A 26,567-nucleotide genomic window follows, 5' to 3' on the forward strand; every position below is an offset into this window, starting at 1 on the left:
AATACCCCATGGATAATCCATAATAATAAACTAGTTATGGGCTTGTAGGGGTTGTTTTGTTTTGTAGTGAAAGGAACTGCACAGGTTGAGTAGCTCCTTAATTCCAAGTGAGCACTGCATATGTTCCTTAGGTCTTTCATAGGAAAAACGCACTGAATCTGCTCTGCTGGACAAATGAGAATATCCTTTTACTTCAAAGAAACAAACCTAGAAGTGTATTTATGTGATTCTTAGGATAAACCCCCCAAATACTAGGAAAGGTCAGTTTTGCCTCTATGCATGCCAGCACCTTTTACTAGTATAGTACTGTGTTGTCACCATCTTTATAACCATTGGTGCTGGGATATGTATTTTAGTGGTGGAACCCAGGAATGGATGTATTAAAACCACATCACCAAAGAAATCAAACCACTCCTTCTTTCCATCAACACAGTGTACTGAGTGTCAATAGAAAATAAACTCCATGTGTTTGTGATTTAGGTTAGAAATCTATGTATTGAAGATATTTCTTCAAAATGTGTAGGTGGTTGATCTTTTTACTGAAGGTTTCTGGTCACAAATAGATTGAAATTAAAAACTATATTGGAGCCAGCTCAGCAGTTCACGTTCAATCAACAAATTGGAATCAGATGTAAAAGTTTGCTTGCTTCTCCATAACAGGGATAGGTGCCCTTTATATTGTTTAATAGGAACTCCTCTGCTGGTGCTGGATGCCCGGCCTCGAGAGAGCTACATCAGCTCTGCTAGGTTTGATGGCAAACCATCGCAGTGAGGAAGGTTTGGTAAAAGTGAAAAGAAAGGGAGAAGATTATGAAGTGCTTAGTGGTGTGCTGACCAAGCAAGAAATACATTATACTGAGATGTGTCACTAGTCACTGTCAAATACAGTATGTGACCATTTATTTACACAGTCTGATATGACAATTCCACACTGACTTCACAGTTCAGTGTGGCATTTCAAAGAAGTGTCCTCTTGCAGTTATGAAAACTCCTAGGGAGCAAAAGAGTTGGACTTCTTTTTTTTTAACCAGTTCCAAGGAAACATATATGCACTGAAGTTCTTCCACCCCGATGGATAGGTTATAGACCGGATGAGGTGGTAGAATGGAATGAGCCTGTAAAAACTGTGACCCCCATTTAATGTTTGTACCCACCTTAAAGCCACAGAGCACACTTCATTTTTCCCTTGTTTTTAGGGACACCTAATAAGCTAATGTTTGGAACAGCCAGTGGAAGGAAACATCTAAAGGAGAAAGCTACACCCTGCAGCTCCTGAAAGGCAACAGGTGGCTTACACAGTGGCCTCAGACTTCTCTCAAGCCATGGAATAGTAAAAGCAACATTATAACACAGCCTTCCTACACAATAAACTATATATTTATAGCCAGTAAAAGGTGAAAGGAAAAGAAAAAATGAATGGGATGGGAGGGAAAGCACTTCCCACATGGAGTGTAGCTGCAGGAGGGGCTAGCCACTGCGAGTACGTGCCTAGCATCTCGGCTCAGTGCATACTCGGGGCAGGTAGCTCCTCCTGCCACTCTCACTGCCATGGCTACACTCTCTGGTTTTTAGTGGGCTAACTTGATTAGAGCTAGTGTACTGCTATGACTGTGCTGCCATTGCTACTCTATCTAGCTTTGATATATCTACATGTGCTTCAGTCACACCTCCTGATTGTAGTAGGCACACTCTTAGTTTAGGGGTCTGGCTAGAACACAACAGTGAGATAAGGTTTATTTAGCCTAGGAAAGTGAATGGTGCTTTAAAATGTGTTAGGTAATGAGTTAATCAACATAAACACCACTTAGCACAGAGTCATTTCCAAAAAGGAGCTAGCTGCTCCTTATCAAGCATGGAAAAGAGTTGTAGGTCTAGAAAATTGACCCCAATCAGAAACATATTTGAACGAGCTACTCATTTTCCCAATCTAGATCAGCGCCTAGTGGACATCGGTGCTGTAGCAGAGGGGTTCATATGCTCTAGCAGTGTCCTCTTGAGTCTGACCATACCATTAGTCTGTTCACTCCCTGGTCTGTCTTCCAACAGCAATGAATGATAAACCAGCTTTTTCCCTGTTCTCTCTGAGGTCGTTGGCTCTCCACAGTGGGCTAGTGTTGAAAGCTATGTCTATAGCAGAAAGTTGTACTGCTTTAACTGTACCATCTAGTTAAGGTGGCACAGACCCCCTAGTGTGGAGTCTGTATAACGATGCTTATACCATTTCAGCCATTCCCACATGGCAATGGGAATATCAGTATTGATATAAGTCACCTTTTTACAGGTATAACCGACTCCACCCTAGAGGGTTGTGCCACATTTTACAAGACTGGTAGATGGAGGGAACAGAACGGTATATGTTGTTGGTGTCCAGAAGAAAAGAGACTGGACATTCAAGTCTTAACAAAACGGGGTGTGTAAATTGCTAGCCTGAATTGGGACAGAGCAGAGCTTGTGGCACGCAGAGCAGAGCGCTTTTGTTGCCAGCAGCTGGGGAGGGTTTCTTCTGGTGGGCACAGACAAGGCTCCTTTCTGCTGTGAGAAGGTGGTAGCAAACCCCAGTGAACCCTGAAAAGTGTCACACCATCTCCACCACTTCCAAGGCCAAATTCAACAATTGAATAAGCGGGTACAACTCAAATCAATGTAAATAGGTCTTGCACTCATTCAAGATATGGTTGAGTTTGTTCCCCAGTGAATATGTATGTTACAGTCATTTGCAAATCTATTGAATGCCTAATTGGTGTAAATTACACCAGTTATACCTACGTCTCAAGTTGCAGAGGGGAAGGTTTAGGTTGGACATTAGGAAAAACTTTTTCACTAGTAGGGTGGTGAAGAACTGGAATGGATTACCTAGGGAGGTGGTGGAATCTCCTTCCTTAGAGGTTTTTAAGGTCAGGCATGACAAAGCCCTGGCTGGGATGATTTAGTTGGGTTTGGTCCTGCTTTGAGCAGGGGGTTGGACTAGATGACCTCCTGAGGTCCCTTCCAACCCTGAGATTCTATGATCCTGTGACCAAATTTATAAGAATGGTTTCTGTCCGTATTGAATCTGACCTCTATTTCTTAAAGAATGTTCCCTTAGCTCTCTGATATCATCAGCTGACTATATCCATGTAGTTAGTTCCTCCAAGCTTGACAATTTTTCTGTCTCCTTCCCACCATTCTACACGTGTGGGAATGACTTGTAATCTCTCTGAGAAGTAGTCCATTTGAAATGGCTGTGTTGAGTAAGTGGTAATGTCTGGCTGATAACTGTCCTTGCAGAAGGGTAAGAAACAATATCCCAAGCAGAAGAGAGAGTCTTGTGGACTGTAGCAGCCAGTGGCTTAGCTTTCTGTAAGATTCAGGTGCAGCTTTAGTTTCTCCTCCTTGCGGGTTGGGTAGTAATTAGAAAAACTCCACCCCTTCTAGGAAAGCAAAAGTTCAAGGGAAGCGCAAAGCTAAAGCCAAAAAGTCTCCTCTCTCTTCCCCTGCCCCCAGCCCCAAGTCTTCCCTGGCTTCTCACTGTGTGCCCAACTGCCACATTGATATGGTAGAGAGGTGAAAGGAGCATGTGTCCTCCCTCTCTCAGAAGCTCAGGGCCTTGGATCCCTGAGGAAGCAGGTGCCCAATTCAGTCCTCACATCAACTCTGCTGCTCTGCTCAAAGTCCCTTTTTTTCATCCCTCTTCAAATTTCTTGTCAATCCCATGGATTCAACTCCTCCTCAAATTGCCTGCCATCTAGGTCCATCCATCAAGAGACCACAGCAGCTGCGCTCTGCATTCATGCTTTCTCTCATCTGTGCTTGGGTGTGTCTCTTACCGAGAAAAAGGATCTGTTGTTTGTCTTCACCATTTCCCAGTATATTGAGGGCAAGCGCCTATCAGTCCTGAGAACAACAGGCCTTGTCAATACCAGTGTTTAAAGTCTAGTATGTGTTAGCTGACACACAACATGTTTAAAAGCCTAAGGTAGACAAGGTGCATGCTGCCTTAAACACGTGCGAAGCTGCTTAAGTGAAAACCAACACCATGGATCGCAAATGGTAGGAACTCTGTTGGAGTGCTAGCCAGCTTTTGTTGAAAGAAACACAATTTTTAAACTGAGAACACTAGGAAATACTGTTAGCATTCTTTTAGTAGGTTTGTAGATATGGCACATTCAGGTGTTTTAAACCCCAGCATCTATACCACTTCAGTTTTTGTAACTGCTGATGTCCTCTTAAATGCCCATCTTTACAAGCACATGAGATTTTTTTAAATTTACATGTACTGTAGCGACAGCTGGCAGCTTGAAGTTCAGACTTCAAAGCAATACCAAGCATGAGTTGTAGATCAAAGTGGCCGTTACAGACAGAGATTTAGTGGCTTATTTTAACTTTCTGCATTCTGGTAGCCATTTTGGACTCCTACTTTGATTTGATTAGAATTGATCAAATCAAGAAAAACTGTAATCGGATATTCAAATAATTTAGCCAGACAATTCTGGCTAACACTGGAGAGAGAGGGGAGATAGTTTTGTACTACGTATTGATTACATAGTAAAGAGTCAGTCACAGGTATATGTTGCAGTTTGCTTGTATGATGTGATTTAGTGGCCTTTATTATTGTTTGTCAATAGCAACCCTCTCTTTTCTCCATTATTCTTCAGTTATCTCAGGATGACTGTTTGTGGCTAATTTCCAAGGGCCAAATATATCCTTCCTTCCAATTAATATTAATTTAGTACATGACTAGACCTATTGAATTCAATGGGACAACCTATGGATATGGGTTAGAGAACCGCTGTGCTTCCAAGTTCTCCTACACTTGATCCATACCACAAAGGAGAGGATACTTCCTTCTGTTATGAGAGAGATTGCCCCCTACCCTCAGAGATGCATGTATTTATATAAATCATTCCAGCCTTTTTTGTAGCGTGACTACTCTCTGTATTCTTGTTACTTTTTAATATATATTTTAAGTAGACAACTGTACTTTTAGGATAGAATGTTCTAGCAGGAGGAAAACTGATCTCGACATGCAGAAGTTAGTCCAATAAAAGATATTATCTCACCTACCCATTCATTTTCCCTGTTGTTCTGAGAGCTTCACAAATTGACATTTAGCAGAATGAAGGCCCAGTTCTTCAGCTACTTCACATACAATTATTCGAGGCTCCGTACTTAAGGTTGCATTTAAATTTTCAATATAAGCTTTTATTGACCTACATTCAGACGAATGGATGAGCTTTTCTTCTGATTCTGGATAGCCCAGCTAGTTTTTGTTAAATGTGCAGCTTTACCTACTATTCATTAAAAGCCCATAATGAAACTTCAGGCTGAGTAGTGCAGGCAACTTTGTGGCTCCAGGAACCTTGATTTTTCTACTTACTAACTCTGAGCCAGTAGCATCAGTCAAAGAATACTGTATTAAAGCAATTTCAACAGGGCAGTACAGTAACTCCAGGAGTTCCCTTATCCTTATTAAAGGACTTGGACTCTGTATGATCAAACAGCACCGTTGCACCATCCCTTGTGCCTATTTTCCATCCTCAACCCCTATCTTTAAATCCTCCCCTCTATTCAGTCTGTACAAGGTTGTGGCAAGGTGCTATCCCAGAGCACGTCCCCCTCATGATACGGCATGGCCCTGTAGGCACACTGCCCTCAGTTCCCTCTTGCTTCTTCAAAATCACTTGTTCACAGCCCAGAGCACATAAAGTAATATTTCACCTTGCTGGGCTCCAGTTTAAGTCTTCATAAAAATCCAGTCTGCTTTGTCCCGTCAGACCCAAACCTTGCCCCCTGATTAAGAGATTCCATAGCCTGCCTTCCTGGGGCTGTGCACTGCTTCCCCTGTGGGTTAAGGGATTCCACAGACCCCTTTTGTGGGGCAATGTAGTGGTTCAAACTGGCTTCCCCCAGGCCAGGTTCCAGCCCTGCTTTACAGAGACTCTCTCCCAGAGTCCACTAACTGCTGGGTTTTTATCCTATTCGGGAGATAGTTCCCTGACTAATACCTGCCTCCCATTCCTCAGCTTGTCTGCTGCTCTCTTAAGGGGCATGTTATGGAACAGGGTTGGCTGGCCCCGAGACCCACTACTCCTTAAAGGGGCCGGACCATCTTGTTACGAAGAGGTTACTGACATTGTCAAAGAAGCAATTAACAAGATTCTCCATGATCTTGTACTTCCCCTTCCCTAAATACACTCTTGTGGTTCTAATGCCAGTGATTTCCATTCAGACTGGCATTGCACCAGTAGACAATGTCACACTGGAGGACCTACAGAGTTTAGCCTTTCTTGAAACAAGTCTTATCCAAATGGCGGTGGTTATGCATGTGCAACATTGACAGCACTTCTTGTGTGTGGATATGAGATATGTTCTGCTGGACCATGTAATGGTTAGCACACTGCATTTCTCTAGCACAGGCAAGGCTTAAGTAGGTCCTCTTGTTTGAAGTTTAAAACAAAACAGTTTTTTTGGGGGGGGGAGATACAACTTGTCTCAGAAGACTTTTTAAAACAAGAAATTTACCTTGCTGTGATATCCTTCGATGTTTATGCCAAGTTTCATACTGGTGTTGTAAGAGAGAGTGCTGAATAAGTATAGGATTGCGAAACTGGGGTGAGAAATTTCCATGTGACACATTACTTCAAAGGTAACATGCCAATCTCATTTGTAAACATTGAATAATTCTGGATCTTGACCTCCTTCTCCTCCTCCTCAGTCTGAGATGTGTGGGTTTCTTCCTACAAATACTGAAGGCAGGTCTGACAGGCTCTGGGGCATGGCCACACCCCTTCTAGTCTTATGCCTCATTCTCTGCAAGTTTGCAGCAAGAGTGAGCAAGATCTTTCTTCCCACTCACTCTTCTCCCTTCAGAGACTATAAAACATAAAGGGTGTGCTTCTGAACAGATCAGCCCACTGGTCGTCTATCTGCCTGTTCCCCTTTCCCCAACCATGGCAGAGCAGACAGAGTGGAGCAAGCTTAAGGACACAAGATGCTCCATTTGTGACTAAACCTCAGAAACGACAGGGAGTTCAGCCATCTCTGCTCCCAGCCAGTGTGCCTTCCCTCTGCCTGGAGAGAGGAACTCAGAGGCTGGAAGGATTATTGTTGCATTACTGCATTACTCCATGTCCGTCAAGACTTCTCTGAGACGCCTCCTTGAAGGGTAAGTGTTCTCTACTCTTGGGACTCATCATTGATCAAGAGCTCTTCAGGGTTAAGTCTAAGACTTCCTATGAATCCCCCGGCCTACATCCAAAGAGAAATGCCCCATGATCCCACACCAGTTCCTTATGTGGATAATTAGAAACCTTGCCAGTGACTCAGAAGCTTTTCTGACTACTTTATTTCCAAAGAAGATGAACTCTTTTCCAGGATGTACTCTCAAATGTCAGTTATATATGGGATGATGAGCATTAGGGATTAGGGACTTCAGCTGTAGGCTGAGACCCAAAAGGGCATATTAGATTTGATTTATTTAAAAAAAAAAAAAAAAAGTAGGTTTCCTAGCCCCAGAGCCTCAGAGAATAGCCTGAATTGCATCTGGTATGTGCAGAAAGAGGTGCAGATGAAATGTCTTGGATTGGAAGAGAGAGGAAGTGGGAAACAAATTTTCTGTTATGACATAAAAAAGAACTTTATTGTTTGTGGAACCGGATTTTTCTGAGGTGCTGAGCACCTGCAACTTCTATTAACTTCCTGTTGCTGTTGTGGGTGCTCAGCACTTCTGAAAATCAGGGCTGTAACATCAATTTCTATGAAATTGGCAGGTGGTTGCCAGCAATATTTATGAAAAGACCTTTAGGCCTAGACTGTCAGACTGCAGAAGGAATAGTGTTAAATTCTAATCTCTGATTTACAAGTCTGGCAGCACACCCTGCTCACATGGAGTGTGATTTGAATAATGATGTGCCTACTCCTAATCTCATTAACCCTGATTTAATCCAGGATCTTATTGCATTAATGCTTGCTAACTTTAATAGGGCTGGTGATGCAAACAAACATTCCTCTAATTATCTTTCTAGGAAGATATTTTCATGACACTTTTTTTTTCTTTTTATTTTTTTTTTAAGAGGGTAAAAACGCAACTTTTCTGAGAAGACTCCTTAAAACACAGGGAACTGGATTTTGCCCTTATCTGCATCTTGCAATCAATGGGATTTCAGTTTGTTTTATGTTTTGGTAGATACAGTGGACTTTCCTTTGTCTTCATAATCAAAGGCTGTAGAGGCTTGGATTATTGGGTTAATAGAGTGACGTACATTTGAAGGCAGCTCTGTCAAGGAACAATAAGCTTTTACCAATATGTGTAATTTGTGGCATAAAAAGGCTTAGGCAAGGCCTTGTGCTCTGATATAAAAAAGAATCATGTGAGTAGAGATTGGGAATTTGTGTATATTTTTCTGGACTGGAGAGGGAAATGAATGTTTGGGCTGTCACTGTAGCATTTTTTAAAACAGTGGCTGAAATAAAAACTTCAGTATTTCAAAGTTGAAGTGTTTTTGTTTTGCATAGGGATTTTACTTTTTTTTTTCCCCCTCACCAAAGATCATTTGGAGAAGAAAAATCCTTTCACCAATAAATAAATAAATTTAAAAAATCTTTCCCATGATTCTAAACTGAGGACTCAAGGCACTGAACGACTCCGCTAATGCTCTCATTAGAAAATCCTGCTGTAAAATCCTGGTGTGTGTGAGGATTCTGCACAGAGAATTTGTGCTTCTTGTTGCTCGCTGAACCTGCATGTGTCATAGGCAATGCTTTATGCTTTGTTTAATGCATTACACTTTACCATAATATCTGCAATTTCTTATTTCTAAGAATGTTATTTTTCTAGATCAATTTACCTACTTCAGATTGTGTGATTGTGAAAAGAGGGAGGAAGAACAATGCAGCCTTTTAAATTAATGATTTCAAGAAGCATCTTGCATATCAGCAAGAGAGCCTTTGCTATGCTCTCAGCAGAAATATTTATACTAGACTAAATATAAGAACTGACTCTTTTGGCTGATCTTTTATTCATGTCTCAAAAAAGCAATATCTTGTGTGTGAACGAAGCACAATTATACACCTATTCTTATAAACTCATAATTCAGTTTTTCTCTGTATAAAGAACAATCTTGTACTTTCTAATTAGGTACTGGTGATTTAACTCTTCTGGAGGAAAATGGGGCCTCCACTGCACAATTGTTTCTATGCAGGAGCTCGAATAGAGATGCAGAAATAGCACAATGGGGTCTGTTTCCTTTCTTTCTGCTATGATAGGGCAGAGAGCTGGCTGGTCCAGGATGGAACTTTCAGTGCCCCTCCACAGCTGTCACAATCAGGGCAGGGTGTATGTGGGGGTGTGGTTGTTGTCAGACCCAATGGGTCACTGAAACTGTATAGAGCCTTCTCTGTGTTGCTGTGATCACGGTGAGAGAGTGAGTACTTCGACTCAGTGGCAGTTGAAAGCCTCACAGTCTCTCCAGTGCCATGAAGGTTATGGGAGGGGGAGAGGCAGGGGCTTCTCTACTGCTGTTAAGCTATTTGGTGACAGGAGAGCTGGTTGCAATCAGCCTCCCCAAGATAATTCTTGCTGCAGCAAAGCTTGGTGCCACTCCACTATCTGTGTGTTAAATGGAATAAATCCTTGGCTGAGGATTTAAAAACTAGGAATGAGTACTGGAGGGAATATTGCTGGGCACTAGCAGGCGACTCTGCTGTAGTGCAAAGTACATCACTCATTTTAGTTTCTACTTCATCTCCAGCCTACTCAAACCCTTTGCAATCTCACTGTTTGTGCCTTTGTAAGATACTAGTTTCAGTCTCATGATTTTGCATTTCTGAAATTTTTCTATAAATCTACATCAAGACCAAACTTGTCTTCATTTTTAGTGCCTTTCATGGTCTATCCTTTTGCTACCCGTCATCTGTAATGCACTATGAGAAGTTGACTCCCACCTCTACTCTGCCAACAATGTCCACCTTCATCGCCTATTTGTTAAATTGACAAAGAAGCACCTTTCTGCTTTTTCCCATGTTGCCTCTTACACAAGGGAGGCTTTTCCTGTAAACATCCACAAACGTGGGTGGCAGGTATAATAGGCCGGGGAATGCTGTGCCTCCCCAAACAGCCTGGTGTGGCCCCGCCCACGCTATGCCCTCAGTCTCCCTCCTGCGATTCCCGGCGCTCTTCCGTGGCCCAGGCTGGCTGGGGCTGGGGCTGGGGCAAGCCAGCCTGCCACCAGGACTCGAGGTGGCTGGCGCCAGGGCCGCATTGCCCACCCAGCATTCAGGGGCTGGGGGCGCTACTGCCACGCCACCCGGTGCTCCAGGTCTGGGGGTTGGCCAGGCGGCCTAGGGCTGGGGCCACGGCGGGGGTGCTTTGGGCTCCTGAGGGGGAGGAGGGCAGAAGGGAAGGGGAAGGGCTGGGGGCTAGACTCCCCCAAAGGCTGGTTCACCGGCCACCCATGTCCACAGTATCCTCTGTCACATCCCTCCTTAAAACTCGCCTTTTCCATGATGCCTAGAAAAACTTGACAAGGGTTAGGCAGCTGGTATTTCGTGACCACTGCTTTCATCCTGACCAGTTTTGTGTCATTGTTTTGCTGTGTTTCCCCTGTTTATCTGTATTCATCTGTTGTGATTTTTTTCTTACATCTAGATTGTAAGGTCCTCAGAGCAGGATGTGTCATTTTATGTGTTATACAGTGCCTAGCACTGTGGGACCCTGCTGTATGACTGGGACCCCTAGGCACTATCATAATGGAAATAAAGAATAATAATAAATAAAGGGACCTGCAACAGAATAGCAGAGCTGAACTTGCCCACTCCTTTGAATTGGGTGAGGATTGGCTCCAGAACTGCACCTTGTGACTTGGACTCATCTCTTTAGTTAAATACATACATTACACATTGTTTCTGTTTTTTTTCCCATTTGTTGTTGTACTTCTCATTTTGAGTCTTGACAGGGCACACATTTTAAAGATCTTTAGCATGTATTTGAATGTCATAATCTATCTGTCTTGTAAAGTGGCTCATCACCGTCATGTCCAAGCTCCCTCCAGAGAACCTAAATCTCAACAGGTAAATGGTCTGGGTGTTTTGTTTTTTTTTCCACCCTACTTCCTCTAAGGCCGTTGGAGATGTTTGTTTGTTTATTTCCTTCCTCTCTGTCTCTGTTGCTCGCCTCTTCCCCTTCTCTCTCTCCCCCTCCCCCCCTTCACCTTTCTTCTCTTCTTGGCTGTTTTTAGTTGCAGCTAATGATCTAAATTGAAGAAGTGCATTGAGTAGTTTTCTCTGAACTGAAGCGTTGAGAGCTATTTTTATTTCCTGGAGCAGGAACCACTACTGAAAAGCAACATGCGGGTTGGGGGGAGTCTATCATGCTTCTTTAAAATAGAGTTGAAGGGTTACTTAGGCTCTATGGAGTTTATTATTATATCTATGAAGTTTATTATTATATTGTAAATATCTACAGTAATTTAGCTTTCTAAATATACAAGGCACTTTACGTACATAGAAACAAAGTTCCTATTCTGAAGAGCTTTATGATGAGACCAGCGTATACAAGATGCAACACAACACAGCTGTTTCAGAAAAGGGGAAATGTGGGGCTTATTGATTAGGAGGGATTGCTTGAAGATGTGAGATTTAAGGAGACGTAAAACATTCGATAGGTGCAAAGCTGAGAGTGGGAAATCAAGAGAGCATGAAGAAGAAATTGAGAGGTAGGCAGAGTAAGATTTATGTAGGGCCTTAGAGAGGAAGGTGAGGTGCTTGAATTTGATGTAGAAACCGCCATTGGGGTTCAAACCTCGGCAGTATGTGATGTAGTCAAAGTGCTTCAGTACCTGGGTCCATGGGAAGGTTTGAGTAGGGAATGTTTAATACATGCAGGAGTCTACAGCAATGGTTCAGCAACCTTTATTCACTGTAAAATATGCCAGCTATTGGAGTTTATTTCCTCTTATTCTTTCATGCCAGCTGCCATTTTATTCAATATATAATCACTTTGACAGGAAGATGCAATACAGAAATGTCCTATACTTGCACTAAATCTAAATAGTTTATATTAATGTCTGACATGGATTTGTTCCAGAGGCCTATGCATTTCCACACAACTCATTACTGCTTCTCAAGTACTTAAGAAGTATGTACCTGTTTATTAAATAAAGAACTACAGTAAAATTCTTATTTAATGTTATTTTAATTTGACAAAAAACAAGGTAGCTCAGGATTAATCAGTTGTTTTACCATTTACATAAGCAAACTCATTTATGCCAAGATATTGCAGTGATTTTAGGTCAACACATGATAGGTTATAAAATATCTATTAGGAGTAATGGAGTAAGTTATAGATGACAAACCTTCCAACTTTACCAAGGCCATCAGTCGAACAACAGTTGTAGAGCTTCACACACATCTGTGCAACCAAGAAGACAGCGCTGTCAACAAATGATGGATGGGGTCCAGTATTTTCTTGAGTTCAAGCAGAAAGAGAGTTCCCTGTAAAAAGAAGCATCCTAGGGCCCTGATCCTGCGCATGTTTAACTTTAAATGTTGTGAGCGTTCCCATTGAAAACAATGGAGCTACTCTCAGAAGGGAAGGTTCAGCGTGTGCATAATTCTTTGCAGGATTAGGGCCTCCATTAGGTGGAGATCATGTTAGCCTCTGAAATAGTCTGTGTGCTGGACTCTGAAAGCAACATGCACACATCAGAGAGGTCAGTGAGATGTTTAGAAGGTTGTGGTTTAGAAATAAGTCAATAGCCAAAAAGGACTGCTGGAGTCTGGAGTTACCTGCTGAAGTTTTGACTACTAGAAGTCCTACCCTAGAGGAAACCAGGAGGCTGATAAGTTGTTGTATCCCCCTCTAGTGACTGGTGTACATAAGAGCCTACTGCTATTAGGACTAGCTAATGGAGTTCCTCCTTTATCTCTGTGCTTTTGGTGGCTGGTCCCTAGTTCTGTCCCTTCTGACAATGCCTTGTGATTGGTTGTTATATGTATGTTTAATAATGTAGAATAAATATAAAATTAGATAATTAAAGTTAGCTTAAGTTTTGTTGAAGAAATATGTTGTAAAGAAAGGCCCTAACTAGCAAATAAAAGATAGAACTTGAGAATAATGAGTTACAAGGCCAGAAGGAATGGAGTAGGGAGGATGTCGGGTTCAAGGAATAACTAATGAAATATGGTATAGTTTCTAAAAAGAAGGCTTCTGACTGATAGGGGTGATTGCAGATGGTTTTAAATAAGGCAAAGTGAATTTGAATTAGAAGGCGCCACCCCACATACCAGTTCTATATTAAAAATTAGGGCCCATGTGAACCCCAGTACAGTGGGAAAACTGTTTGATCAGCAAGAAGGAGGGGAGAAGATAGGGTTTATTGCTAAGGCTGCGAGTTTCTCATGAAAGTCACGGATTCTGTGACTTTCTGTAACTTCTGCAGCGGCCAGTGTGCCTGGCTCAGGGGCAGCTCGGGCAGCCCCTGTGGCAGTTGCACCGGCTGTTGCCCGCTGCTGGGGCAGTCTCGGGCCATCGCCCACCAACCCCACCATTAGCAGAGTTTGGGTATGGGAGGGGACAGGGGTTGGGGCATGGGACGGGGTGAGGCGCTATGCGCGGCGCTTACCTGGGGGGCTCCCTGGAAGCTGCGACATCCCCCTCCCTCAGCTCCTAGGCAGAGGCATGGCCAGGCAGCTCTGCATGCTGCCTCCGCTTGCAGGCACCGCTCCCGCAGCTCCCATTTGCCAGGGTTCCCAGCCAATGGAGCTGCGAAGCCAGTGCTCTGGGCGGAGGCAGCCCGCAGAGCTGTCTGGCCACACTTCCCCCTAGGAGCTGAGTGAGGGGGATGTTGCTACTTCTGGGGAGTCCCCCAGGTAAGTGCTGCCCAGCGCCCACCTCACCCTGTCCCATGCCCCAACCCCTGCCCCCTCCCACACCCAAACTCTGCTGCTGCTGCTGCTGCTGGGGTGGGGGAGAGGGGCATCGTGGAGCCAGATAGGGAGCCTGCCGGCCCTGCCCACGCCCCTCCAGCACCAGCGTGGGTCCTGGGCTTCCCCCCGCCACCTGCCCCCCCTCCAGGCACCAGCATGGGTCCTGGGCCACGCACCGCCTGCCCCCTCCTCAAGCACGCGTGGCATCCCCAGGCAGCCGCTCCCAAGTTTTAGTCAGGGGTATATAGTACAAGTCATGGACAGGTCATGGGCCGTGAATTTTTGTTTACTGCCTGTGACTTTTACTAAAAATACCCGTGACTAAAACGGGGCCTTATTTATTGCTAATACTAATTTATTGCCTGACTGAGTTGGAGCTGACCAATATGGTTCCAAGCACCCATGGGTTTGACCCTTTTGTAAATATCTTGATGAAATGTTTATAAATGTTTTGTTGTTGTTTGTATGTAGAAAATTGTATATTATTTAGGCTTCTAGGGGTGTTTAGAGCAATTATATAAGTACCATTCGGCCTTTGGATTTAATAAAGAAATTTATGGTTAAATTAGTGTTGTGATAATACCATAAATAATAATAATCTCAACACATAAAGGAGAAACAAAGTCCAGTTAATCTTGAATGATTTTGTGGAGAGTGGACAGCAGAGGCCAATGGGTTTCTGTATATCCCTGCTTTACTTCACCTTTATATCCTTGCCCTTGAGCCCTGCATGTCCCTTTTAAATGCAGCCATCATCTTTCTAACTGGTTAACGTGCTCATTGGTGCTAAAGGTGCTAAAGGTCTTCAGTTGACAGGGGTGTTGACGTTGACTAGTACGAGAGACTTGCAGCAGAAATACTGTGAAGTTTGATGTAAAAAGATGTTTTAAATCATGCTTTGTTTTAAATTGTAGATAACAGTTGGCGGAAATAATGATAGAAGTTGTCTCTTTTAAAATATACACTATAGGTTTAGGAGTAAGAGAGACAGCAGAAGCGTTGTAGAAGCCTCGTAGTTACATTCTTCATATCAGAGGGGTTAAGATGTTTCCATTATCCTATTCTGATAATTAGAATGTGTTGTATGCAATCCCTCTAGGCTTCTGATTCTGTATTCTTATTACTATTACCATATTTGGCTTCAAGCAATGTGCAGGCAGGCAGTAGGTTTTTGAGTTGTAAAATGTCTCATTACTTAAGTTGCCTCTCTTTTTTACTGTTTGGGTTTTTTTATTTGTTTGTTTGTTTTCAAAAGCTTTGTGACTGCATATAGACTAATTCGATTAACTCCCTTCCTCACAGAATATAAAGCATCAGTTTTCCTTTTTCAAGCCTTGGATAAATTATCTTGTTCTGTGACAATAATTTGCACATACATTTGCATAGCTTCCTACAGCTTTGAGAAATGAAAATGACCTACAGTCTGGAACCTTTCATCTTCTAATTAGCACAGAACAGCTTTTTGTATTGCAATGGTTGCTGTGGAAACCTTGCAGCAATTTACTCAATTGTTTTTAGTCCGTTTACACACTGAGGATTGTAAATGCATTGTTGGAAGAATCCGTTGAGTAAGTTCTTGAAATGTTCATTTAATAAAAATGGCAGACGTTCCCTCTAGTGAGGGTAAAATGGTAAACTAATAAAGTGAAGTAGTATTATGAGTAATCACAAAAATAGTACTGAGACCCCTCGCCCATTAGTGCTAGACTTTTTAAACATGCAATTTAAAAAATAATTAATACCGCTGGGGTGACTTTAGAATTTTGTGTCTAATACCTCTGAGCAGATTTTCTCAAGGTCTTGATGGTGATGTACTTCTTTCCCCCCGACTAGTATTAGCTGTAACTATGGTGACAGAACTGATCTGAGCACTTCCTCTGCATTAGAGGAAATATTTTGATAGAGGGGACTATATGCAGACACAGTAGTTAGACTGTTGCCTTCAAGGGCAGTGAATGAGCAGATTCTGAAAGCAAAGCCATATATATATACACATACAAATAGAAAAAAAATAGGTTTGCCAAAGGCTTTTTTTTCTTTGCAAATTAGCAACCCCACTATTTAATACTGCTTGCAGAATTTGCTAATTATAGGCAGACTGGATAAATGTTATCAGTATCCAGGAGAACCTCAGAGTTAGGAACACCAGAGTTATGAACTGACCAGTCAACCACACACCTCATTTAGAACTGGAAGTATACAATGAGGCAGCAAGAAACCAAAAAGAAACCAAAAAACAAACAATACCATGTACAGCAAATACAGTACCATGTTAAATATAAACTACTAAGAAAAGGGAAAGTTTAAAAAAAAAAAGATTTGATGAGGTAAGAAAACTGTTTCTGTACTTGTTTCATTTAAATTAAGATGATTAAAAGCAGCATTTTTCTTTTGCATAATAAAGTTTCAAAGCTGTATTAAGTCAATGTTCAGTTGTAAACTCTTGAAAGAACAACCATAACATTTTGTTCAGAGTTGCAAACATTTCAGGGTTACGAACAACCTCCATTCCCCAGATGTTTGTAACTCTGAGGTTCTACTGTAATTAATAATTCTTATAAGATTAAGAAAAGATGAAAGACTGCATTCAAGAAGGGTTGGTTTGGTTGGTTGGTTGGTTTTTTTGCTTAAATCCTCTTACATGTTGACACACCTGTCAAATAGGATAGTCTTGAAGCTTTATATACTAACTTTTGTTTTTTTTATATGGGTAGGGTGACCATACAGCCCGTTTTGGCCAAGACAGTCCCTTTTTTAAGCCCTGACCCAGCTGTCCTGACTTTTTGGAAAAAGGGCATTTGTCATGTGACAAATGTCCACTTTTGTCAAAAAAGTTGGGTGCGGTGCAGAGGAACTTGCAGGGGGTGAGCAGAGATGCCAGCCCTGTGCAGGGGGGAAGCTGGGCTGAGGGGGGGGGGAGGGGGAAAGAAGGGTTCCAGTGCGTGGGGGGCTGGCAGGGTTTCAGTGACCAGCAACAGCCTCGAGCAGGGGGCTGGCAGGGTTTGAGTGATCAGTGACAGTCGGTGGGGGGGGGGGCGCTCAGGCGAGCAGCTGGGGCCAGCCCTGCATAGAGGGGGCCTCGGGGCAGCCCTGCGTGGTGTCCTGTTTTCCCTTTGGGAAATATAGTCACCCTATGGGAATGGTAGCCCACTATAATGAAGGTGGAGATTAACTTGCTGTTTAACAGCCAATTTCTCAGTGTTCTAAAATCCACGGGCTTACTGGTGGTGTCTTGAAAATTGCTTTGACTCATGGAGGTCTGGGATAGGATTAAGGGTTCAAATTTGGGAGTCATTCAGGCAAGGGATTTCTTAGCTACAGACCCCTTAAAATTGTCATCAAAAAGTTATCATTCGTGTAATTATTTTAGCGCACACCTGCAGTTCAGACTATGGCTCGGATTTGCCCCATACCAATATCACCCTCTAAGTTTTTATCCTGAATCCACTGCCTCTTTGGTGAAGCAATATTTTAAAAGTTATTTAGGATAAAAATGAATCTCCGGTGTGACTTGATCCAAACTGATGAACCAGAGAAAGTCATTTGTACATGCTCAGTTTGACTGGAGCTTTGTTGTAAGCCAGGGTGTTTGCAGCCAGCCTGACATCAGAGTAACTGGGTGACTCAAGATAATATGATGAGGTAATTGAACCCAAGCAGTACTCAGGTACTGTGAGTATGAGTCCTGCTCTCCATAGCTTGCTGAGAATGTGTGTTGTGGACATTACTCCCTGCTGACTTTCTAAAAGGGCTTCTTTTGGAAGCTTTGCCCTGAGATTAAGCTGCTGATTTAAGAGCTGATAGTTCAAGTGCTCTAAACCCCACATGCATACGCCAGGTTGTTTTGAAAAGTGCTGTGTCTCATCGGTGCCTAGGGCAGAGTTTTGTGGTGCTAGTTTGGGGTCATTTGGTTCATGTGTTCCTTAGATCAGCGAATCTCAAACTGTGGGTTGGGACCCCAAAGTAGTTCGTGACCCTGTTTTAATGGGGTCACCAGGCCTGGCTTAGACTTGCTGGGGCCCAGGGCCGAAGCCTGAGCCCCACCATGCAGGGCCGATGCCTGAGGGCCCACTGCCTGGGGCTGAAGCCCTTGGGCTTTGTCCCCCACCGCCACCCGGGGTGATGGGGCTTGGGCGGGCTCAGGCTTCGGTCCTCCCTCCTGGGGTCATGTAGTAATTTTGCTGTCAAAAGGGGGTTGCGGTGCAAGGAAGTTTGAGAACCACTGCCTTAGATAAAGCTGTCCACCAATACAGACTGTTTCTAATGTTCAAATTGCTCTAAATCCTACATGCATAGGAAGATTGTCTTGAAAATTATGTCCCAGTGGGGTCTGAGTTAGAGTTTTTGGTGGAAGTATGGAGTCATTTGGTTAAAGGGATCCAAAGATACAGCCCCACTAAAATGAGCTGCTCATGACATTTTCAAATTTTAGATATTTTCCTAGCTCTGCCCCCCAAAATTTGTAACACTGACTCTTATGAAATGTATAGCATGGGACTGCCCTTGTGATTAGCTATTGAGTGGTACCAATGACTGGTTTAGAAATACTACAAAAGCTATTTCACTCTGAAAGCTTTTGCACCTCTACTTACAGACAACTGACATCTGAGATTTCATTTCTTCAGAAACTCCTTGGTGATGAACACTCATTGAGTAACGTACTTACATAATAGCTTAAAGGAACAAGTGGTGTCCTTTCTACACAAGGGCTATGAGTTTGAAGCCTCTCCTTTTGAGAGTTCTACATTCTGTGCATGTTAGTTCTCTCAGCATGGCTTTTCCTCATTATCTGGGGCACTGTGGGGCTCCTTGCAAAAGTGTGAGTGGGGTGTGCACTTTTGAAAAAAGTTCAGGACTTCACAAATGCAGCTCAGTGGCATCTACCCATCTTCCCCAGTCCTGCCGAGGGACAGTTTGATGGGCAGCACTATGTCGGCCTGGATGCTGGTGTAGACCCGGGATAGTATGGAAAGGGCTAGTTGCCATGTTGAAAATGGTACTAGGTAGCCAGTGCAAGAGACCCAGACAGGAGAAATTGGTTCTCTTGGAATAGGCTCGCTGAACTCCTGTGGGGTGTTCCCAAGCATGATGGACCAGGTCTGCATCCTAACATTTAATGCATGGTCCAGTATTTTGAAGTTATAATATGCTAAAGTATCTGGTCTTTTCCAGCTCTTCCTCCTCCCACCAGAAAACCTCACTATGAAGGGTCCTTCCTCAAGAAACCATACTTTCTGGATTACAATGGATTTCTTGGTTTCTATGCCTCCCACATCTTAAACTCGTCTGTTCCTGAAGTTTACAAGGTGCACACAGGGAGCTCTTCAAAGACAGCAAGGGAGTTAGGCACCTGGCTGCCATTGACTTTCATTGAGAGGTCGTGTCTAACTCCCCTTGCTGTCTTTGAAAACCTCTTCTCAGGCCACAGTGATGGGTACCAGTATAAATTTAAGATAGCTAGAATGCCAGAAATGGTCCCTTGCGCTCCACTAGGAAAGATATGTTAAAAGTGGGGTTTAATGTTTTAAAAACTGAAGATTTCTCCATTCCCAGACCTGCCATTCCTTCTCATGGACAGGCTCATGCTCTATGCCTATGCTGAAGAGTGATCTCTGGGATGAGCGTGTGGTGTACAGATATGATTCTAAATGTTATGGTTTGAGCAATGGTGTAGCTAGTTCCTGCTTTTGGAACAGTTGCAATTGTCTCATAGCTCAATGATCCAGGACAGACATTTTCAATGCGCTCTTCATTATGAGCCAGAGTAGACTATGATAACCATGCAAACTAGAACTTCTTGGCCAGAGTTTGATGCCTCTGACTGCATTATTTTATCACAAGCATCAATGCAATTATTTGAGACAGACTGCCAAGTTGTAGGGTAAGAGCCTCATCCCCACTCCAGCCCTCTTACACCAGGTAAAAGGGCTGGAGCGGATACAGGGGGTCCTACAACCCTGGTTCCAGCAGGGGGAGAATTTCCTTAGTGTTGACATTGTGGAGGACAGCTGTAAGGCTGCTCTCTGAGGACTCCCATAAGCCCTGACAGAGGGGACAGGACTGAGGGAAGAAGCAGCATGTTAGGGGTGAAGCAGGAGTGCTGCATAGATGTCGGGAAGCAATGCAGCCCATTAAGGCTGTCATAATTTACAAAGGCCCTTAGGTCTGTCTGTTATGCCAAGAACTAATCCAACCCCTGGATGGAGCAGTCCAGGATAAAGAGGGTGCATAGGTGGCTCAAAGTCACCATCGCCTCCCCTCCTCCTAGGCTGCATGTTCTGTGCTGAGTCTCTTAGATGTGCAGCAGAGAATCTCAGCCCAGTGTATTTCTGAATTTTGGGTCTTACTTTTAAGCCTTTTTGGAAAGTTTTTAGAAAGAATTGTCTTGTACCTTCACTGTTCTCCAGTTCCATTTTAGAGATTTTCCTACATTTTCTATGTTCAGTCTCTGGGTAATCTGCAACTCCATCCAAGCAGGACTGGGACTCTAATTTCATGTTGTTGTTTGCATATAGTATGTAAAAAAGGCTTGAGGAGCAGAAGTAACATGGGATGCTGAACCAAGTCCGGTGAGGAGGAGAGAAAGCAAACTAGAAAGCCAGTGTGGGTCTCTTGTCTAGGTTAATGAAAAAGAATAGAGTGAAAGAAAGAGTGGGCTGATACACTATAGTTAGGGGAAGAATTAAGAAACATTTAATTACACCAAGGTCTGTAAGGTTAGATCTGGTATGGCCAGTGTTGACCATTCGAGATGGATTTGACAGAAATAGAGAGACTGGACAGTTGGCACGACTACCAGGAACCAGAGAGGTGAGGTTGCAAACTGTGGCCTCAATTCTGCAGATTTATGTGCATAACTTTGAGTTCAGTAGCATTGATCATGTGCTTAAAGTTTAAGCATCTGCATCGGTTTCTCAAGATCAAGGCCTTAGGCTGGGAGAAATTCAAGGGTTATTTTATGACACTCAAGGCCATAAAGCAGATTGCCAGACAGCAAGAAGGATCACTAGTCTGATGAAATTTGGAGTGCAAGCTGGCAGGTTGGTATGGTAGTTGATAAGGGAAAAGCCTCTTAGGAGGGTTAATGAGAGATTTGCTCTAGGAAGCTGGAGAATGATTGATTTTCTTCTGGAAAGTGTCTGAAATAGATGTAATCTGGAAGCATTCAACTTTCAGAATAAGAGACTTCTTTCTCTTATGTTCTGGACATCGTTGCTGGAGTCCTTAGAATCACAGACTCAAGAGGTAGTGAATATATTATTGGTATGAGACATGAAAATGCCATTTTTATTCATGTGATGCCAAGAAAACAGTTTTAAAAAAATATATGTATAGTGTGTGAGAGAATGCCATTCATCTCTTCCATAGTCCCTTTTTCATTAGTTTGACTCAATAAAACTTTATGGAAGACGCCCTATCAGCTATGATATCTGTTGTCTCCTGGAGATCTCCACAAGCATTCAAGGATTCGGAGCCAGCTGTGTACCAGCCTCTTGTGGTACAGGACCCTGCATAAATCAGAATTTGGTGCCCCCTGACATCAGTAGGAGTTTGGGGGAGAGACAACCACCCCCAATCTTAATTAGCTGTGGGGTGGTAGTTATTAAAATCTACAGATAGTGGAGTGGGATGGGGTGGAGTCTTAGACAAAGGCTAATATGAACAATGAAAAGGAGAAGAGCCCTGTCCATGAGGTCCAGGGGAAATGCTGGTGAGAGTTCCAGCCCCCACTCCAACCTACAGGTGATGGGCATGAGGATGCCGCCATCCTTGATCTCTGGAAGTGGGATGGGGCTGCATCTTTGTCAGCCTCTGAGTAGGAGACGTTTGATAAGTTTATTGCCTCCCCAGACTTTTTTGGAAAGCTCCTAACTCCTTCCCACCTGGATCTGATAGTTGGCCCAGCCCATCAAGATCAGCCGGGTGTGTGTTTGAGGGGTAGGTAGCTAATCCCTCACTGGTGAGGTAGAGCCCAATTCCCTTTAAAATCCAGCTTGTGGCACACTCTTTCCTCCAGCTCCCTGTGTTTGGTAAATTGAACAGTGGTGCTTTTGGGGAAAGCTGTAAAGTGGAGCAGAAGCACTAGAGTTGTCTCTACAGACTCTGGAAGGCTGCACTTCACTCATTCACATCAGAAGGCTTGCTTTTTAGAGCTGTGAATTTAATTTTTTGTATTGAAAATCATATTCTGCAGAAATTGCTGGCTTATTACTTTTTCCATGAGACGTATTCAACAAGGAAAAAGTGTCCTATTTGCCACTGGTAACTGTAGAAGTTAATTTTCTGGCTCTTGTTAGTTGAACGTTGAGTTTCATATTGACATGAGGTTTTGAAAAATCCACTTGGCAATGTGCATAGGAAACTACCTCTGGCAATAAGGCAGGATCTCTGAGGTAATGCTTGAAGAAGACTAAAGTTTTGACATACCAGCTCCTTCCACTTAAATTGTCAGTATCCATTTGATATTCTGGCAAACAGTCTGTCACTTAGAGTAGCAAACTGAGTTTGGGAACTCCAGACTTTTTAGAATGAACAAGTTCATTCTTTCCTTCCATTTTAAGATATTAAAAATATACTCTTGTAACAATCCATGCACTGGACTAGTCTATTTTTAAAAACTATTGTTACCTTTTTAAATGCATGCATCATTTTTGGCATATACTTTCTGGATCATGCATACTAAGCATAGGGATATGATGCTATGCACTGCTTGGGAAGCTCAATCACAGACATGTTCACTCCTTAAACGTGCAGCATTATACAACTTCCAATTTCTGACATCTGTGCATTAATTGCATCCTACGTGAATGCATTTTGGAGAAGTGGCAGACAGCTCAGGTTCATACAAATAATGATAACACAATGCTTGGTTAAGTAGTACTGTTTGGGTGGCTACATTTAATAAAAACCTTTAGAAAAATATCAAGAAGATTCACAATATTACTGCTGAGACATTTCGGGGTCTGAAATTGTAGAAATAAAATGTAAGTTTAGATGTTTGTTAGAATTTAGAACAAAAAATTTAAAGATAAGTGAGTCAGAGGGTGGGGCTCTAGCCTGGAATTTAGGAGACCCAGGTTCAATTTTCTACTCCATTACAGACTTCCTGTGCGACTTCAGACGGATGTTGTGAAGATTGTTAAAGATTATGTGGTGTTCAGATATTACACTGATGAGGCCAAATAAGAACTGAGAGTAGGTTGTATTTTAAGGTCTGCATGAAAGGTTTGTGAGATGGTGCTCCTGCATATGTTCTGTAAATATTTGTTTAATGAGAATTAACTGTGAACTATTGGGAAAACCTTTCCCTTTGCCTCAGTGATGAGGGAGGGAGCGAGCGGTATGATGAAAGCTCACTCCACTGTTTTTTCCCCATCCACTGCTAAAGAGACAGTCTTCTTAACATATTTTGCAAATGACTACCTTTTATCAGTAGTAGCTGATACATGCACTGGGTGCCCCTTACAATATTTATAGTGCTAGTCAGATTTTCCTATTTAAAAAAATGTTTTCATATCCCCTTGTTGTTGTGTTGAAATGCCTACAGAAACAACACAACAAACTGACTTAACTGCCTTTACAAGGGTAACCAGTCACCATGTAGCTGACTCTGTGCTACGTTGTCAAATGCACAAGTATTCATGTTAGAACAATGGTGAAAAATATTTTTCAGTAATCGTTCTGCTATAGTAACTTTAGGTGTTGCTGGTAAAATAGAAGGCAGACATTTTACAGACAAAAATGTGATTAAATTGGTGAGATTAACCCTTTTAAAACACTGATTGGGGAAAATTTTGATAATCCATTAGCCTGAATATTGCTTGGTTTTCATTATGGCATTATCACGTATAAATATGTCTAGGAGTTGGGGAAGAAATATTATTTATTACATTGTGGCTGTACACACATTGGGTATATACTATAGCAGTTTGAATTGAAATATTCTTCTTGTGAGAAGGGAGAGGCAGTTTAAAGATTTTATCTGACACAATCTTGAGTTCCCCACTGGGTGGTTTTTTAAAAATTAACTTCAATTAAACAAAAGTGTTTGGAAGCCATTTAAATATGATAGATATATATTAAATATGATAGTTCAAAAATGTGGCAAGTTGTTCCATGTACTGGAGTGGCAATAGCCTGTCACTGCCATAACTGTACAATGGTAAAAGTGTAACACTCTGCTTTCAGCAGAGAAGAGTAAGAATAACCCAAATTATTGTGAAATATAAAAACACATGGGTGAGTCTAGCTGTCAGACTTTGAGCCTTTGGGACTTATCACAGTTCACATCTATGACTTTTTCCGGTACTGGACACTTGAGACTTAAGAGTATTCTGTGAGACATCTTTTAAGCTGTCTTTCCTTTTTCCTCCCATACAGGAAATAAAGAAGGACATGAAGAAAGAAAGTATTGCCAACAAACCACCAGAGAAGCCGATGGATGAAGTTTCCAATGGAAGCCCTTTACTGTTTTCTGAGACAATTAGAACCACCAGAAAAGGTACAGTATATCAAAGTATAGACTTTGGTTAAACTGGTGTGCTTTGTTCACAAAAAATTAAAATAACGGAATGTAAGCTTTCATTGTTTTTAGTGTTAAAGCACAGCATGTATACAGTTGTGAAAGGCTACCAATAATGTAGGGAAGATAACAAAAATCTTTCCTTGATTGGCATACAGATGTATTCAGTATGTCAATTTCCATTTTCGTTTCCATTTACAAAAGCACAGCTGCTTTCCTTCTAAAGAGATCTTGTCTAGATTTATTTTAATTAAGAAAAGCTACATGGGTGGATTACTAAAGCTTATCAGACTGACAGCTAGAAGCATATATAGTGCTCCCGTGCAATGCTGTTAGCAAACTTCAGTCCTGAATGTATCTTTTTTTTCCCATTCTTTCCCAAACAGAAGCTGTTTTGAGACAGTGTGATTTTTTTAATTTTTAAAAAAAATTTTAAGGATACTAAAAAGGATGCTAGGAGATGGGTAGAGTAGCAGAGATCACTCTTCTCTCGCCCCCCACTCCAGCACCCCAGAAGCTTTGGTGGAAAGAGAAGAAAATAGAAAGTTGTTCTCTCTCTTCCAGTAGCTAGAAGGATATAGCTTCAAATTAATGAAACACTGCCTAAACCAAATCTGATATGAAAGATGTAGCTATCAAATGGTGTGAAAGATAGCATCCTCCTCCTCCTCCCAAAATCTGGGGATGGCAGCAGGGCTTCTTAACAGGGTGGTGTTGTCCCACTTTATATCCAACTCTGTATAGCAGAAGGCTGATGAATTTTTCAAATGCTGCCTCCTTCCCACAGCTATCCCCTCTGCTCCTGGACAGACAGGGTCCTTGTCCACTATGCAGCAGTTCTTTCTCTCAGCTCTTCTAACTCATGCTCTCATTCTGTTTCAGTACAAAGTTGAGGGTTTAGAGGAGGAACTGGGTGGAGACAGCTCAGACATAACTAAGAGAATGTTGCTGCCACTGCCAATCTCCTCTTTCTCTGGGCAGCAGATTACCAAGAGAATCTTGTTAGAGGGAGGGGAGCTAAGCAGACAGTTGTTGCAACTTGCAGATGTGAAGAAGAGCCCACTAAGAAATGCATGAGGAGGGTTACATTGATTTGGGATGGGGAAAGAACGGAAATATTTTATTAGAAAAGGTGGGTGAGGTAATATCTTATATTGGACCAACTTCTGTTGGTGAAAAGGACAAGCTTTTGAGCTTACACGGAGCTCTTCTTCAGGTCTTGGTGGTGTGGCATTAGATATATATATATTACAGGCGTTTTTTACTAGTTTAATTTATTTTGTCTTTGAGCAACTAGGTGCCAGGGATGTTTTTTAAGTCCTGCTCTATGCTGCCACAGGCCTGTAGCCCTTAAAAGGCAAGCCCCCCTGTTGCAGTCTACATATTTGAGAGGGAATACATTTCTAAATGAAAAAGAGTTTTTTCTTTTTTTGGCTACAGTGTTATGCCTTATGGTTTCTTCAGAGCCCCGCATTGTAATGGAGGGGGTGTTTTTTGTAATGAAACAATGAAGTGCCTCTTATAAAGGTTTGTACTTAATTAAATAATCAGTTAGTCTAACTCAGTGGTTCTCAACCAGGGGTGTGCATATCCCTGTGGGTACGCAGAGGTCTTCTGGGGGGGTACATCAACTCATCTAGATACTTGCCTAGTTTTACAACAGGCTACATGAATAGCACTCATGAAGTCAGTACAAATTAAAATTTCATGCAATGACTTGTTTATACTGCTCTATATATTATACAGTGAAATGTAAGTACAATATTTCTATCCCAGTTGATTTATTTTATAATTATATGGTAGTAATGAGAAAGTAAGCAGTTTTTCAGTAATAGTGTGCTGTGACACTTCTGTATTTTTATGTTTGATTTTGTAAGCAAGTAGTTTTTAAGTGAAGTGAAACTTGGGGGTATGCAAGACAAATCAGACTCCTGAATGGGGTACAGTAGTCTGGAAACGTTGAGAGCCACTGGTCTAACTCCTTCAGATTGCAGTTGTGATCTAGGAATGCTTCAGGTCTGCCAAATGCCTCCCAATAGTAGCCTGCCCATATTACTAATTGTCTTTAGCTGCTTAAAGGGGGTAGCCATTTTGTTACAGGATTGTTTGTTGGAAATCACCTCTAGCGATTTGTTTGGCTCAC

General features: G+C 42.3%; 1 protein-coding gene across 6 annotated transcripts in view; it reads left to right on the top strand.

Annotated features, from left to right (window-relative positions):
- The window catches only part of SH3KBP1 (SH3 domain containing kinase binding protein 1), a 351,211-nt gene that overhangs the window by 90,284 nt on the left and 234,360 nt on the right, over nt 1-26,567 (top strand). For all 6 annotated transcript variants that reach the window (XM_045014652.1, XM_045014513.1, XM_045014730.1 and 3 more), the window contains one exon: nt 24,283-24,403. In XM_045014652.1, the coding sequence (XP_044870587.1) occupies nt 24,283-24,403 (121 nt within the window). The remainder of the gene's footprint in view (nt 1-24,282; nt 24,404-26,567) is intronic.

This window comes from Mauremys mutica, chromosome 1 (genome assembly GCF_020497125.1).
Source record: "Mauremys mutica isolate MM-2020 ecotype Southern chromosome 1, ASM2049712v1, whole genome shotgun sequence".
Classification (NCBI taxonomy): Eukaryota; Metazoa; Chordata; order Testudines; family Geoemydidae; genus Mauremys; species Mauremys mutica.